Source organism: Xenopus laevis, chromosome 3S, assembly GCF_017654675.1.
Source record: "Xenopus laevis strain J_2021 chromosome 3S, Xenopus_laevis_v10.1, whole genome shotgun sequence".
NCBI classification, from domain to species: Eukaryota; Metazoa; Chordata; class Amphibia; order Anura; family Pipidae; genus Xenopus; species Xenopus laevis.
In genome coordinates, this window is record NC_054376.1 from 15,084,994 (window position 1) to 15,101,741 (window position 16,748).

General features: G+C 39.8%; 1 protein-coding gene across 2 annotated transcripts in view; it reads left to right on the forward strand.

Moving 5' to 3' along the window:
* tnip1.S (TNFAIP3 interacting protein 1 S homeolog) overlaps positions 1-16,748 on the forward strand; it is a 65,904-nt gene that overhangs the window by 15,174 nt on the left and 33,982 nt on the right. For both annotated transcript variants that reach the window (XM_041587703.1, NM_001095185.1), the window contains 2 exon segments: positions 10,857-11,032; positions 15,325-15,480. In XM_041587703.1, the coding sequence (XP_041443637.1) occupies positions 10,897-11,032; positions 15,325-15,480 (292 nt within the window). In that variant the 5' untranslated portion in view covers positions 10,857-10,896.

Genomic DNA, 16,748 nt, shown 5'->3' on the forward strand with positions numbered 1-16,748 from the left:
TTCTGTTTCTCTAAGGGTAAGGCCACATGAGGAGATTCAGGGAGATTTTGTCGCCTGGCTACTAATCGCCACGTGGCAACTTCGGGCGACTATAGAAAACGCATCGCCGCGTGTGCATTAACGCAGGTGACTTTGCGTTGTAGCTTATGGGGAAAAACGCCGAGGCAATTCGGGGAGATAGTCGCACAAAAGACGTGGCAATTAGTCGACAGGTGACAAAATCTCCCCGAATCTCCTCGTGTGGACTAGCCCTTAAGCTTTCTGTCTGTGATTTCTAATAAGCTCTGTAAATTGAGGGGAAGGCTTGGCTACTGGGTTGCTAGTAGTGGTTGTAGTATAGGGTCACGGCCCCAGGTCTGTGCACAGAAGTGTTGCATGATTCCTTCAACTCCTCCAACAGCTTGCATGTACTAAAAATATATAATCATTAAAGGGGGTGTTCACCTTTAAATTAAATTAGATGTAGAAAGTGTTATTCTTAGGCAATTTGGAATGCATTTATTATTTTGTGGTTTTTGAGTTATTTACCTTTTTTCTCAGCAACCAGTTTGTAATTTCAGCAATCTGGTTTCTAGGGTGCAAATTACCCTAGAAGCCATGCACTATTATGAATAAGAGACTGGAATATGTATATGAGAGGTCAGAATAGAAAGATATGTCATAAAAAGTAGCCATAACAATAAATTTGTAGCCTTACAGAGCATCTGTTTTTTAGATGGGGTCAGTGACCCCCATTTGAAAGCTGGAAAGAGTCAGAAGAAGAAGGCAAATCATTCAAAAAGTATAAAAAAGAAAAACTAAAGGCCATCGGACAAGTTACTTAGAATAAGCCATTCTATAGCATACTAAAAGTACATTTAAAGGAACTTTAAAACCAAAAAAATTAAAGTGTTTTGAAGAAATGACAATGTAATACATTGTTACCCTGCACTGGTAAAACTAGTGCTGCCCCCATGGCTACACAGCAGTTAGGTTATATAATCTATAGTAGAGTTTCTGAAGCAAATACAACTGTTCTAATAGTGCAGCGCAAAAGTTCATTACTTAATTTATTGGTGTTACTGTTCCTTTGGAACAAAAAAGAATGGAACAAATCTTTGGTGTTAAAGGAACAGTAACATCAAAAAATGAAAGTGTTTTAAAGTAATAAATTCAAAAACATTACTATTGTTTATATAAATATGCTGCTGTGTAGCAATGGGGGCAGCCATTCATAGGAGAAAAGTTTCAGGTTACACAGCAGATAAGCTCTGTAGAACATAATGTGTTATCTGTTATCCACTATTTAACCCATATACGTTTACCGTATATGAACCATATGATATTTTCATTACTTTAACACATTTTTTGGTGTTACTGTTTCTTTAACCCGCAATGCACTTCAAATATATACTGTTATGTAGCATCAAAGATTGTTCCAATTATTGGCAGTGCGGAATAGAAACATTTTTTGTACTTGATCCAAACTAAGATATAATTAATCCTTATTGGTAGCAGAACCAACCTATTGGGTTTATTTCTTAATTACATGATTTTCTAGTAGACTTAAGGTATTCGAATTACCCCAGGTCCCAAGCATTCTGTATAACAAGTGCCATACCTGTACTTTCATTCCACTGAAATATAATTCTTTTTACCCTAGTTATATGGAAAAGGGAAATAAGCTTGGGTATTTTCTGCTTTATCGATAGAATTTTAGTCCCATTATTTTTGCAAGTCAGGCATTAGTATCCGTTTGTAATCCGTAATAGAAAAACTAGCGATAGCCAAACAAAGTGGTGCACAGCCATCATTCTATCTTTAGTCCTACAGAGTGCCTAATAGTTTGTGTTGGCCCTAAGCCCCTGGGACTGGCAGCTATACCTACAGGTTGGGCAGATTCGGCAAACATATTCTCAAAATATTGGGGCCACAGGCAGGTGTGGGCTGAGCTCTTCCTGCTGCCCTCGCTGCTCTTCCCTTAACGCTGCCCCACTTCTGGGTCTGTAGCTGTCTATTTGCGAGGGTATTTAAGGGTATATGGGTATATAAGTAGATATGGAACCGGGGTCGGTGCAGGTTGACAATTGTTGTCAAACTGTTGGTACCTGCAGCCGTGTGCCTTTAAACTATTTTCTATATGTGTTTTGGGCCAAAGTACATGGGCTGTGTGCACTACCAGGGGAGTTAGGGTACAAGCGTGCATGACATATTCTTTCCCCAGTCTCAGTGCATCACCCACAAGTTGGATTGGATGGAAAGATGGGGTAACTGGATAGGGACCTTGGACTTTAAGCACCACTGGGGCAGATCATTATTAATGTATTATGTTTTATTTTTTCCATGAGATGAAGCTAAAATAAAAATGTCATTTCTGTGATAGTACCCGTTTAAAGTCGTCCATACACATGCTGATCTCCTAAACTCTCCTACTGATCCAGTGGATTGAGTGCATACCATAAGCTACACATCTAGTCGTTTGTGCAAAACGAATGATTGGAAGATCACTAATTCAAGAAAGGCAGCTGATTGTGAACTGTATATCACTAGCCTTAGGGTAAAAACCACAAGGCTAGAATGTAAATTCGGATCAGATAAAGTCAGATGGAGTCTTTTCTTCATGTATTTACATCTGGCAGTTAATATATTTTCACTGAGAAATAAAAGTGTTTCCGACACCATCCATTTTCATCGCGCCGGATGAAGACGCAGCATGCAGCATTCACAAATTTTGCGTGTAGTTTATGCATCAGATTTTTTAGTTCCATTATAATTGGACCCATGCAACTACATCCTTGTGGGATGCATTTAGTCGATCCGACACCATCCTACAGAAGCGCTTGTTCAGATTGCCATGAGACTTTTCCTATATAGCTTGTGATTAGCTCAGAGAAAGTAATCTATTTACCTCTAATCTATTGCTTAACAGGCACAGACTGGTGGTGGCTTAGAATAGGCCTGTGAGAATAGAATGGGAGAATCCCAACTAAAAATATGTTGTGATAACAAGAAGTGAAAGTCACTGGCTAAACAGAAACTTCTATAAACAAGAACAAACGTAGGCACTGTCCAAGTGCACATTTCTTGCAGGACTGATTTGAGGCTTATTGGCATCAGGCCTGATTGTGTCTGTCTGGTGATTGTGTAGAGTGGGGGTCCTCCACCTGGAAGCAACATTCAAATGTAAAATGAGTTGGGGAGCAATGCAAGCATGGAAATCTTCCTCTGGTGGACTGGGAGCTTACAGAAGGCTCTGTTTGGCAGTGCGCATAGTTTTAATGTAACCAAAATTTTCCTCTAAGCCTCAAATTCAAAAATAAGCGCCTGCTTTAAAGGTCATGTAAAGGCAAACAAATAAAATCACATCTTTACTTTCTTTAATGAAAAAAAATCTATCTCCAATATACTTTGATTAAAAAATGTGTACTGTTTTTATAAGACTATGCAGTGAAATTCTCCCTTCATTTACTGCTGTGGATAGGAATTGTCAGACGGTCCCTAACTGCTGAGCAGGGAAACAATCATACTTATGAACAGCAGGGGAAGCCCCCGCCTTACTTCCCAGCCATGCGGAACTCAAGCAGCTTTGTTTATGACAATCTCTAAGCAGCCCACACCACACTAAAGCTGGCCATAGACGCAAAGATCCGATCGTACGAATCAACGATCGGACTTTCCCAACTCCCGACCCTCCACTTACCATTCAGATCAAAGTCTTTACCATTCCGATCAAATAAGAACAGATCACCCAATGTTCTGCCCCTGACAGCAATCGTACGATACTTATGTCTGACAACACTAGTGACAGTCTCCCTCTGAAAATCGTACGATCGGCAATACACGCAGAGATATTATCGGCAGCCGACAGAAATTTTCTAACCTGTCCGATCGACCAAACGACCGATCTCCGACGGACGAAAAATGTCGGGACTCTCCACACATGGTCCGAAAATCGTACGAATCCACGATTCGTACGATCGGATCTTTGCGTCTATGGCCAGCTTAAGCCTGTGCACAGTCTTAGTCTTGCAAAAATGTTTAACGAAGTTACAAGATGGTGACCCCCTGTAGCCAACTTTGAAAGCATAAATTTTTTGATTGATTAAGCTTATGGTGCAATAAGTTCATGTTTATATTTAGTATACAAAATACAGCATTTCTAGCCTTATTCTATTTTAGACTTTACATGCCCTTTAAGGCCTCTGGGAGCAACAGCCAAGGCGTTGATGAGAAACATGTTGCTCACAAGCCACTGGTTGGGGATCACCGAGGTAGAGAGTGCAAAACCGGTGAATTGAATAAAACACATGCTTATTAGTAAGTGGCCCTCTTTCCCCACCAGAACAATTCTACGAGTCTGTTTTACTGGTAAATCTTTATTTCATGTACACTGAATCCAAAAGTGATTTACTGTATTGTAGTTTGTGGCAGCAGAATACTCCTTTGTATTTGGATTGTTCATGGGCTTTACTTCAAATGCGTCTGCACATCATTAGATGAAATTCACATGGCAAGGGCTTTTTGGGTTGTTTCTTCATGCTGTCAACAGGAAGCAAGCCTTGATGATTTTCACTGTTTTACTCACTACTTTCTGTCACTTTTATTTATATTTCTAAATCTTCAAATTAAGCAGGTTAACCCTTTAATCAACCTTTTGTCCTTGTTTTTTTTTTTCTTTCCGTTTGTCCACTCCATTTCCATTATGGTTAAGCTGTCACTGTTGGCCAATAAAAACATAATGTTGTTTTCGCCAAGTATGTTAGTGAGCCAGTTCCAAAATCCTCCTGTATGGATTTTAATGTAATTACTCTTTCAGTTTGGTTTGTAGTAGTACGTTGATCTACCATTCTTACAAGGGAAGAACCGTGGACTTTATCTGTTCTTTGGAATTATCTTAAAATTTCTTAACAAGATGGGGATTTCTTTGCTTTTGAAATTTAAAAATGTAGAAATAACCTAGTTGGCCTGTAACCTATTAGGTAATGCCAGAAAGTTACTGTAGCATTTGATGTTAAATTAATTTTGTCTTAATTGGGCTTCTCAATTCTTTTTTTGCAAACTATATCTGGCCAAATATGACTTGGTTTTCCTCTGAATCAGTCAGTGAAATGTTTGTCAGCTGTTAGACCATATTGGGCAGGGACGTTGGTCCCTGTGCAAACAATTGTAGCACAATAGGGGCCTATGAAGTTCTTTCATGAGCAGATGGCATCCATGACCTGTTCCTCAGCAGTTAAGTTTGGATGACTTGATATGTTTTGGGCAGGCTTTAATTTTTCTGATGTCAGGGTTCCATTTAAGATTGCTCATGCTTTTCGGCACAAGCTATCTTTAATCAATCGCTAGGTTTCATGCCAACATTTTTAAGTTTGCCTGAAAGGGCTTTTTTTTAATTAAGAAAAAGTTGGCACCTAAAAGCTGCAGAGGTTTTAGATTGGCAAGCTTCTTTTTTGGCACAAATCCGCACAGAATTAGTAAGCTCATGCAGGGTTTCGGGAACAATAGCTTGTACAAAAAAGCACAAGCAATCTTTAATATACCACTTAGTCTGGAGTGATTTGGACCACCAATGGGATCCATAGTTCCTCAAATATGATTATTCAAATTTGGGTATTTTGGCCAAACTCAAGTGGGCCCCAGTTTAGCTCAATCACTTGCGCAAACCAAGGCAGTCATCTCACTTTTCCTACCACTTGTTCCTGCCCTGCACATGTATAAACTTTCTGCTCAGATATTAGTTTATTAGTTATTGTTATTAGTAGGGATGCACTGAATCCCCTATTTTGGATTCGGCCGAACACCCGAATCCTTCGAGAAAGATTTGGCCGAATACCGAACCGAATCCGAATCCTACTTTGCATATGCAAATTAGGGGTGGGAAGGGCGAAATATTTTTTACTTCCTTGTTTTGTGACAAAAAGTCACGTGATTTCCCTCCCTGCCCCTAATTTGCATGTGCAAATTAGGATTCGGGTTCAGCCAGGCAGAAGGATTCGGCCAAATCCGAATCCTGCTGAGGAAGGCCGAATCCTGGATTTGGTGCATCCCTAGTTATTAGGCAAACATTCCCAGTACCATCCTCCCACCCCTTCTTACTGCACTGCATCTGACGCAATCTTTGATTTGCCTCTTAATGGAAAAGGAAATTCTTAATTGACTATTGATCACTAATGAACTTTATCTTTGTATACCAGCAATGTTGGATTTTATTTGTTAAAAGGGGCATGCAAACCTTTCTTAAAACTAACTATTGGATCTGTCTCATTCATTGCAAATAAAAAAGTAGGATTGTTTGAGTACTTCCTTTTTAAATGCATGTTGACGCTTGAATCTTTCACAAAGTGCCGGTATAGCTTTTTTCAGTTTACAGACCTGGTTGTTTTATTCTGTATACATACTGTATCTCATGTGTTCTGCATAGATCTCCAATATTTAAAAATTTATAGTAGGGAAGGGAAGAATATGATGCACATTCCATGTATCAAAAATTTTACCAGACCATTTCTATTTTAAAAATACTCTAACACTATCAATAGCAAAATAAATTATAACACATTCATTCTGAGATGTGTTCATTTTTCTGACTTTGTTTAGCTAGCTTATCAGGAGATGGATATAACAATTTAATAGTTAAAATGCCAGGCACTTGGTTCTACTGCAGCTCTAAGAGTAAAATAAAAACAGTTACAAATATTTAACAGATTATTGTAGCGCTGTCTTTAGTTTCCTTTTTTATTTATCTTTTTACTCTTTTTTGGTTGTTTACTTTTTTAAAATATTGTAAACGATACATGATGTATAATACAAGAGTGAAACATCTGTAACAAACTTACACTGGTTTTTGAATGTCCTTTTGAATTAAGTAGACTTTTCTAGATCTTAAAGGAGAAGGAAAGGTCCTGAAGCAGTTTATTGTCAATAGATTAGCCACAATAGTGCAAGCTATAACACTATTTATTCTGTAGAATGCTTTACCATACCTGAGTAACAGCTGTGTTCATTCCTTTTCATCTATATGATATTCAAGTGACACCAAATACTTTATGCATAATGCAGAGTTGTCTGAAACACTATGTTCAGCTTCATAACTGCCAGATTGAAAACTGCCATTATGGACAAACAGCACTGCGGTATCAATTTATCGTCACTGACCTGTACTTCCGTCCTAAGAAGCAAGCTCTGACCCATAACTTATATCTCAGGGAATTTCCAAGAATATTTTAAAAGCTGATTTTTGCTTATTTTTGTTCTTTGTGTTTAGGAAGCTAAAGTGCCTTGGGGGTCAGAAAGTCCCAATCATAAATGTCTGACATTGTCAGTTCTTGTTATGTCAATTTTATTTGAAGTGGAGGTTGGGGGAGAGAAACTGGTGATTTCCTTTAATTTTAAGGAATGGCTAAGTGCTGAGCAACATTTTCAGAGAGAATTTCCCTGGTTATTCTACACAATGCTGTCGGGGGCATTTTTACCATGAAGGAGTGTGAGAACCATGACTTAAGCTGGCCATACTATACAAGTGTTGTGCACAAATTTTTGTCTCACTGTGTGGTGTGTGTAAAGTGACCTGATGAGCCCAACTACTATCAATGTACTGTACTATAGATATTGATTAATTTATTTGGTTGGGCAGGTTTGAACTTTTTTTCTAACACATATTCGTAAAGCCCCAACATATTCTCCAGGAACTGTTCAGTAAACTGATGTATGCATTGAATATGCAGATTTACACACAACAGCCAATGCAATACTGAAACATGTGGTAATGCTTACAATCTACAAGGAGAAGGGTGTATAAAGCATATGGTGCTGGGATGGGCAAGATATTAAGGAGATTTAGACATTTTGTGCCTTAATCCACGTAAAAATTCCCCCCCACACCTTTAAACAAAATATTATTTGTCAACATATTGCCACATATTCAATCTGACCAACCAAGTCAAACTCATTCCTGGTCTGGCCAGTCCTATACTCACTTTCATGTGATTCATTAAGAACTTTACTGCTTCATTAACCATTACATCAACACTTAAGGTGGCCATACATAGGTTGATCCTCTCAATTGGAGAGGTTGCCAAATGAGCAGATTTTGCACCAACCTTGAGTGGCTGATATTGGACTGATTTGATCTAGGGCCCAATGATCGTATCTACAGGCCAGCAATGCAGGCGGTGGTATCGAGGACCGCATCAATGAACCTGCGGATCCTCAATACGATCGCATTTTGGCATTGTGCATTGCATTTAGGAGCATATTTTTGCAGATGATACTAAATTGTGCAGAACTATAGGTTCCATGCAGGATGCTGCCACTTTGCAGAGTGATTTGTCTAAATTGGAAAACTGGGCAGCAAACTGGAAAATGAGGTTCAATGTTGATAAATGCAGGTTATGTAATTTGGCAAAAATAATATAAATGCAAGTTATACACTAAATGGCAGTGTGTTGGGTGTTTCCTTAAATGAGAATGATCTAGGGGTCTTTGTAGATAACACGTTCTCTAATTCTGAGCAAAGTCATTCTGTGGCTACTAAAGCAAATAATGTTCTGTCTTGCATAAAAAAGGGCATTAACTCAAGGGATGAAAACATAATTATGCCTCTTTATATGTCCCTGGTGAGGCCTCATCTGGAGTATGCAGTGCAGTTTTGGACTCCAGTCCTTAAGGGCTATTCCACACCGGGAGATAGCGACGCGTTTGCGGTCGCGGCGACAAAGCGCCGCGACAGTCGCCGCGACCGGCGCAGGCAACAGTTTTGTATGTGCGCCTATGTAAAAACGCCTGTGCTAACCACACGAGGCGATGCGCTTTTCAACAGTCGCCTGAAAATGCATCGCCAGGCTTTTTCAGGCGACTGTTGAAAAGCGCATCGCCTCGTGTGGTTAGCACAGGCTTTGTCGCCGCGACCGCAAACGCGTCGCTATCTCCCCGTGTGGACTAGCCCTTAAAGGGATATAAATGAGCTGGAGAGAGTACAGAGACTAAGTGCAACTAAACTGGTTAGAGGGATGGAAGACTTAAATTATGAGGGTAGACTGTCAAGGTTGGGGTTGTTTTCTCTGGAAAAAAGGCTGTTGCGAGGGGACATGATTACACTTTACAAGCACATTAGAGGACATTATAGACAAATAGCAGGGGACCTTTTTACCCATAAAGTGGATCACCGTACCAGAGGCCTCCCCTTTAGACTAGAAGAAAAGAACTTTCATTTGAAGCAACGTAGGGGGTTCTTCACAGTCAGGACAGTGAGGTTGTGGAATGCACTGCCGGGTGATGTTGTGATGCTGATTCAGTTAATGACTATAAGAGGGGCTTGGATAATTTTTTGGACAGACATAATATCAAAGGCTATTGTGATACAAAGCTCTATAGTTAGTATAGGTATGGGTATATAGAATTTATGTAAGTAGGGAGGGGTATGTGTATGGATGCTGGGTTTTCATTTGGAGTGGTTGAACTTGATGGACTTTGTCTTTTTTCAACCCAATTCAACTATGTAACTATATAAATGCAATGCACAATGCCTAGATCTCTTACTTTGCCTACTCTTAATTTCACAATATCCTTAATATATTGATAATGGGTTTAGTGTGAGTTGCATACTGAAGCTATGCTAAACCAAATAAGGGTCATTTAATTGGGCAGTTTATGGTGCATTGACAGATGAGGAAAGTTAGAAAGAGCCGCAGCTTGGAACAAATAGAACAAAAAAGGAAAAAAGGCATTGTATCGCTTTCTTTAGGGGCACCTTACTGGTGTGGCAAATAGCACCCTTGGTTACATAAAGGCTGTAGAATGCATCACTGTCAGGCATAATGGATTCCTGCCTGGACAGTGATAAATACAGTTTGATGTAATTAAGGAAGGGGGCAATTAAATGGGGCTACAAACAGAACTTTTCATTGCAGTCCACAGTTCCAGGGGCAATTCTGTGGGTCACACTAAATTTATAGGGATAATAGGGAGTCAGGCTTTGCTATTCCACAACATTAATGCCAAGAACACAATTTTGCTCTCTGAAAAGCTAAACTGACAGTTAAAAAAACACATACTCAACTTTTAGAGATAAGGCCACACTGGGCGTTTTGGGGAGATTTGGTCGCCTGGCGACTAATCGCCTCCTCTTTGCGGCGACCAATCTCCCCAAACGCCTTCCCTGACTCTGCGCCGGCTAAAATGAAAAAAAAAACATAAACCGCCGGCGCTAATCACACGCGTCGATTCGTATACGAAGTTGCCCGAAGCGGGACTCTGCGCCGGCTAAAATGAAAAAAAAAAAAAGCCAGCGCTAATCACACGCAGCGATTCACCGCATGTGATTAGCGCCGGCGTTTTATCATTTTAGCCGGCGCAGAGTCAGGGAAGGCGTTTGGGGTGATTAGTCGCCAGGCGACCAAATCTCCCCAAAACGCCCAGTGTGGCCTAACCCTTAAACTGTACAGTAACCTGCTGCACACTGCTGCCAAGGCAAAGTTCTCACCTTATCAGGAGGCAGGAGCAGCCCTGAACAGTTTTCTAGGTATTCTCAAAGATGTAATACAGTGCTACGCAATATGTTGGCGCTATATAAATACATGTTAATAATAAATGTATTCCACTTTTATAAACAAAGCAAGGCAGTAAAATAGGGCATAATATCCCTTTAACTTTTAATATGTTAATTACAGTACCTGTGTTTAAGATGCTATCATATGGGACCAGCATATACATGTTTCTATTCTAGATATGGAATTTCCCAAGATTATCTAGAAGTAATAATGTTGCAATATATTATAAAGCCTGTCATTTACTGGACAATTCTGCTTTGGCAAATGAACCTCAATGAATATGACCATGCTGCCAATTGTATGCTGATGAGATCTTTCCTTTCTCATTTTTAGAGTGTGCTGATGTGCAGCTGAATGGTTGAGTGCATTATAGATGGAAAGCAAAGGACCCTACAGAATATATGATCCAGGGGGTAGCGAACCAAGCCCTTCCATTAACAAGGGAGTACAACTTTTGATGAAGGACAACCCCGCGCTGAGGGAAAACATGGAAGGAATCAAAAGCTTGGGTAACTAAAACCTATTGAAATTTCCTTTTGTCATGTGAATATTTAAAGGCAAAATCAGGAAGTGAAAACTTCTTCTTAGGTGAAACTACCTAGTGCCTTATGTTTAGGCAAGACTTGCCTGTTTTTGTGCTTATTTACAACAAATGTCTTGGTTGGTATTGGAAAGAAAACATGAGCAAATCTGTTATTGTGTGTTTTTGTTTTTACCTTTTTAATCATGGCTTCTTCAGTCAAATTATGGGGCCCCATATGGCTTCCTAGCCCATTTTACCCAAACATTTAAATTTTGTTCACCGTACTCGCTGATCATTTCATATACGTTCACTACTTTTTTTGTAGCAGTCTGGGTCCCCTATTGAGCAGACCTTATTGAAACCTGAAAGTGATCCAGTCTACAGTAGTGACTGTATGGTGAGACTTGTCTAGCAAAATGCCTTAGGTGTGTATCCCTTTATTGTGTTCTTTAAAGCCCATTGTATATCAAAATATTCTACTCTGCAGCCCCACCATCGACTGAAGCCTTTTGTTCACAAAAAACAAGTTATCCTAGCAGTGTGGGTTAAGGCTATGGCCACACTGGGCTGTTTCTCAGCATTCCGAGAATCAGCCCCTACTCTGGCATCAGCATTCTAATATGCTTGCACCTGGAGCCACTGTGCCAAAAAAAACGGGTACCCTGTGCAACGAGGGGAGGATTTTCAGGTGCGGGGTCTGAGGGTCACATGTCTGGTCTCATCTAAATTTCTTGTCTTATGTAATATTGCCTATATTTTACTTCTTTTAAAGTTTTACAAATGGTGTTTCGGCTCCACCCACTTTTGATGACGTCACTTCCGGTTTGCAGCACCATCACTTCCTGTTTGATGGAGGTCGGTGGGTTGCGGGTCAGGTTGCGGATAAGGCAGTTGAGGGTCTAGGCCGAGTAGAGGATCAAAGTGGGTAAAAAAGCGGGTTGGGTCCGGGTCTTAGAAATGGGTTCCGGGAAGGACTGGAAGCATCAAGAATAGTGAACATTACAATATTAATGCAAGATGGGAAACTGTGATTGTAACATCTGAGTATTTTTGTTGTCAACAGGGAGTCTCATGGAGTTCTAGTTCCAGTCTATGCCTCTTACCCTACAGTAAATGGGACATATCAGCAACATGCATATCTGTACTTGTAATTATTTTACAATGTTGTGGTTTTATTATGTAATAGAATTTCTGCTTTCATTTTCAGTTGTCTTTTTCTTATTGATGCTGTTAGTTGTGGATTTAGATTTTTCCTTTCACACCAACAACCACCCACTTTATACATCTTCACAAGAGAACACATACATAGATGAGAGCTTATTGTAATTGGTCCACTGAATATCGACTTGTGACTACTTTCTTGGCCAATGCGACTTCATGGCAAAGAAAAAAATGTCACACTGTCGCCAGAGCAGAACTTTCTGTTCTCTTCTCGTTCTTGGCATCTCCAGCACCAAAAAGAACAGCTTGGTCACACAGAGATTAGTAGAGATTTGTAAAGATTGGATTTTTGTAGCTGGAAGGTTTGTTTCCTTAGAGGCAAGTAGTCTGTATTTTGTTCAACTTTTCATGATTAACAAATACAAATTTCTCAGTGTGCCATAAGTCAAACCTTCATTTTACCAACTGTTGTAAGGCTACAGCCCCTATTATCACTTTGACAGCAAGCAGGAGTGGTAAAGAAAGTTGCACTTCTGCAAACGCTGGAATGTTACGGGGTGGACACGCCTCCTCCCCAATTTTCACCCTAAATGGACTTCAGCCCTGCTAACTAAGCCCCACTACCACTGATCCGAGCCCCTCCAGGGTGGCCAGCCCCAACTCTTTGGGAACCACTGTTCTACATCAGTGACTCCTAAACTGTAGGGCTGCCTCCCCAGGATTACCCAAACTATAAACCAGTTAGGATAGACTTTTCTAGAATGTCCTTAGCTGCTCCTGCTGGATGCTCAGGCTGAAGGTCAGCTAGATTAAAAGTTATTTTCTTCCTTATATTTTAGGAGCTATGCCTAGATGGCTGATAAATTAACATGTGCACATTGTACCCCTGCTAACATTGTAAAAAATATTGCATAGTGACATAGTAAGTTAGGTTGAAAAAACACAAGTCCAACAAGTTCAACCTTTTAACTCTATTTTAACCTGCCTAACATAACCCTGTATTCACTCACTTGCTTAAAATCCATCCAACAACTGCTTGAAGCTATCTAATGTATCGGCTCTCAAAGTGATAAGTGCCTCTTCTCCAGCATGAACAACCCCAATTTGGCCAGTCTTTCCTCATAGCTAAGATTTTCCATACCTTTTACCAGTTGCTTTTTAGTTGCTCTTCTCTGTACCCTTTCTTATTCAATTATGTTTGAGTGATGGAGACCAAAACTGTATGACATAGTCTAGATGGGGCCTTACCAGTGCTCTATACAGTAGAAGAATGCCTGCCGTAAAGCTCAAGATCTTATTTGGCCTTGATGCTGCTGACTGGCATTGCTTGCTAAAGCCAAGTTTATTATCTACAAGGACTCCAAGGTCCTTTTCCAAATGGATTTGCCTAGTGCAGTGCCATTAAGGGTATAAGTGACTGTCCAACATCTTACTTACCTCATCATAAAAAGAAATCAGATTTGTTTGACATGACCTATTGTTCATAAAGCCATGCTGATTGCTGCTCATAATGCCATTCACTAGGACAACATTTTGAATGTGATCCCTTAACAAGCATTCAAATAATTTGCCCACCACAGATGTCAAATTTACTGGCCTACAATTGCCAGGCTGAGATTGTAATCCCTTTTTAAATATTGGAATAAGGGCCGGTCTAAAACGGAACTAAGCTCTCTTAGAACCCGGGGGTGTATGCCACCTGTTTACATTTACTTTATGAATCACATTATGGTCACTGTTACCCTTGCACATTCGCTATACATTTTATGTCATTGAAGCTCACTAGATCCAGAATAGCATTTTTTCTGGTTGGCTCCTCAACAACTTGTACCATAAAATTGTTATGCAACAAGCTTATAGACTTGTTCCCTTTAACTGACCTGGCAATACTGTTGCTCCAGTCAATATCAGGGTAACAAAAATCCCCCATTAGCTTTACTTTTCCCAAACTAGCAGCCTTTTCTATTTGCATCAGGAGCTTAGCCTCCTCCTGCTCACTTATATTAGGGGGTCTATAGCATACTCCTACAAATAATTTGATGGACTCTTTACAATTGGTGGAGACCCCTCAATTTCTAACACACACACACACCTTTAATCATCCATATTAAAATCTATATAGTACAACAGCAATTTATGGCCTGGAACATACATGTAATGTGTTTCTTAGCATCTCGCCACTTCCTCGGAAGTGATCACTTGGTCATAATGTGGATCTTCATACCTTAAGTCTACTAGAAAATCATGTCGCCACCAAATAAAGCCAATAGTCTAGGTTTTCTTCCAATAAGGATTAATTATTATATAAAAAGTAAAGAAGCAATGGTGCCAATAAAAAACACTTAGCAGCTAGACTGCCTGCTCCAGCTTTTTTACCTTTTCCAAGCTAATAGCCTTTGCATCGTGAGTGGGGTGCATTTCAGAAGTGCAGGACATCATTTCCTCCCTTGCTGGAATACTAAAATATTTCATTAATTATATCTTCGTTGGGATCAAGTACAAGGTACTGTTTTATTATTACAGAGAAAAGGGAAATAATTTCTTAAAGTTTGGATAAAATGGAGTCCAGGGGAGATGGCCTTTCCATAATTCAGAGCTTTCTAGATAATGGCTTTCTGAATAACAGATCCCATACCTGTAATTTGTTTACTTGCCAGATGTTTATTACAATGCAGCTTTGCCGGTAAAAGAAATTTTGTACATGCTACATTATGCAGCCAAGGATGTCCCTTTATATCAAGGATACATTTGCTATCGGTGGGGTCCGGGGAAAAGCTGATTATACTGTGTTTTATTATTATGCCCAGTACCCTGTGATCCTCAGACTGGGTACAGACTGACTTCAGGAAAACTTAAAAACGACAGCTCAGAAACATCACTGGTTTGCTTTTCTCTTCTGCTAAAATCTTGCATGTGAATTCCAGTATATTTCTATGAATTTCCAGGTGCTTTTCCACAAAGCTGTTATTGGCTCTATGGAATTTTGGGAGTTGTAGTTTATAATGAGAGGGCTGTGCCTGGGACATCTCAGTGCTACTCCTTATTGGTTTCATTCATTTTCTTTTTCATTATTGCTCAAAACTCATTTTAATTTACTCATTTGTTCATTTCTGCCAGGGGAACTTCTGGAAGAGTCGGAGAATGAAGTTCACAGGCTCCGTCAGAAGGCTGAAGCTCTGGTAAAAGATAACAAGCATTTCGAGTCCTCATCTTCCTTGGATTCACAGTCATCCTTTCTTGAGGAAACCGTCACTCCTAGAGAGCTCGGCACAGGTGAGTGGTCACTGATATAATGCAACAGGATTGCGTTGGACCCCTAGTCATTATTTTGCCACTTACAGGGAATGGTTAGCATTCAGTGTTGCCCTCCAAATTGATATTGATAAGCCCATGCTTGTGTACAAATAGGCCTGTGCTACAAACAGACTATGGTTAAAAACGTGCTCCCATTTTCCAGGGCATTATACCCCATGATAAACTTTTCTTTCTCATTAGCTATAAATATAAATAGAGAAAGTAAAGTAATGAATCTTATTGAGTTGGTTGTTTTTGATGTGTCCTCTATTCAGACACTTCTCTGTCTGATGATGGTGGTAATTGTTAAACCAGGGGTGTGAATTTAAACGAGAGCTCTCACAACCCATGAAAAATGTTTTGAAGTCTTGCATTGAAATCCAACAGCTAGGCCATAGATACAGTTCTTGGAAGGCATGAACAAGTAGCATAAAATGTCAATGAGGATGAGTCCGTTTGGGAAAATATATAATTATGTTTCAGGGCAGTGTACCAGGCAAGACCTACCAAGGAAACAAGAGGTGAGCACTCCAAGTGTTATACAAATTTAATCCAATCCAAATTTTAATTTAATAGTACAGAATGTACATTACAAAAATCCAACAGATTACAACCCCTTTGGTCTCAACATGTTTGATGCTTCACTAGTGCTAGGAGGAACTAATCTGTGTCTAAAGAAACGATTACTGCAGTTTCCCCATAAAGGACATTTATAATAGCACTAGACATTAAGCCCGTTAAATTAACGGGCGCTAGAACATATGTAGTCAAACATTTATAAAAACAGAATTGTTCACTTCTCTGTGTTTCAGATACTTCCTGCCCCCCTGTGCATGCACCTACGTTTTCTGGTGCTGCAGTGCGTGTTAGTCTGAAGTGCCAGCTTCTTGAAACACATGTATGGTGATCTGCTCCACTTGGCGAAGGTTTGGAGTTTGACACCAATTATAGGTGCCTTTGTACTAAGTCTACAAAGGAGGGTGTTGTAGCGCCAGTTAATTTAACGGGCTTAATGTCTAGTTTTGTTAATAACATCATTTGTGTGTCCCTCTGCTCTTTACCAGATGGAGTAATAGCTGTTTGTCCTAAATTCAGCACTATTTGTTTTTATTTACTTTCCTGAATGGTTACACATTTTCTTTAAAAGCAACACAAATAGGGACTTCCCCAACAGTCAGTAGGGGGTTAAGAGAAGCTGCAGACCTGATTGACTCTCCCCTGGTCCCATTACCATTAGTGTTAGTGGA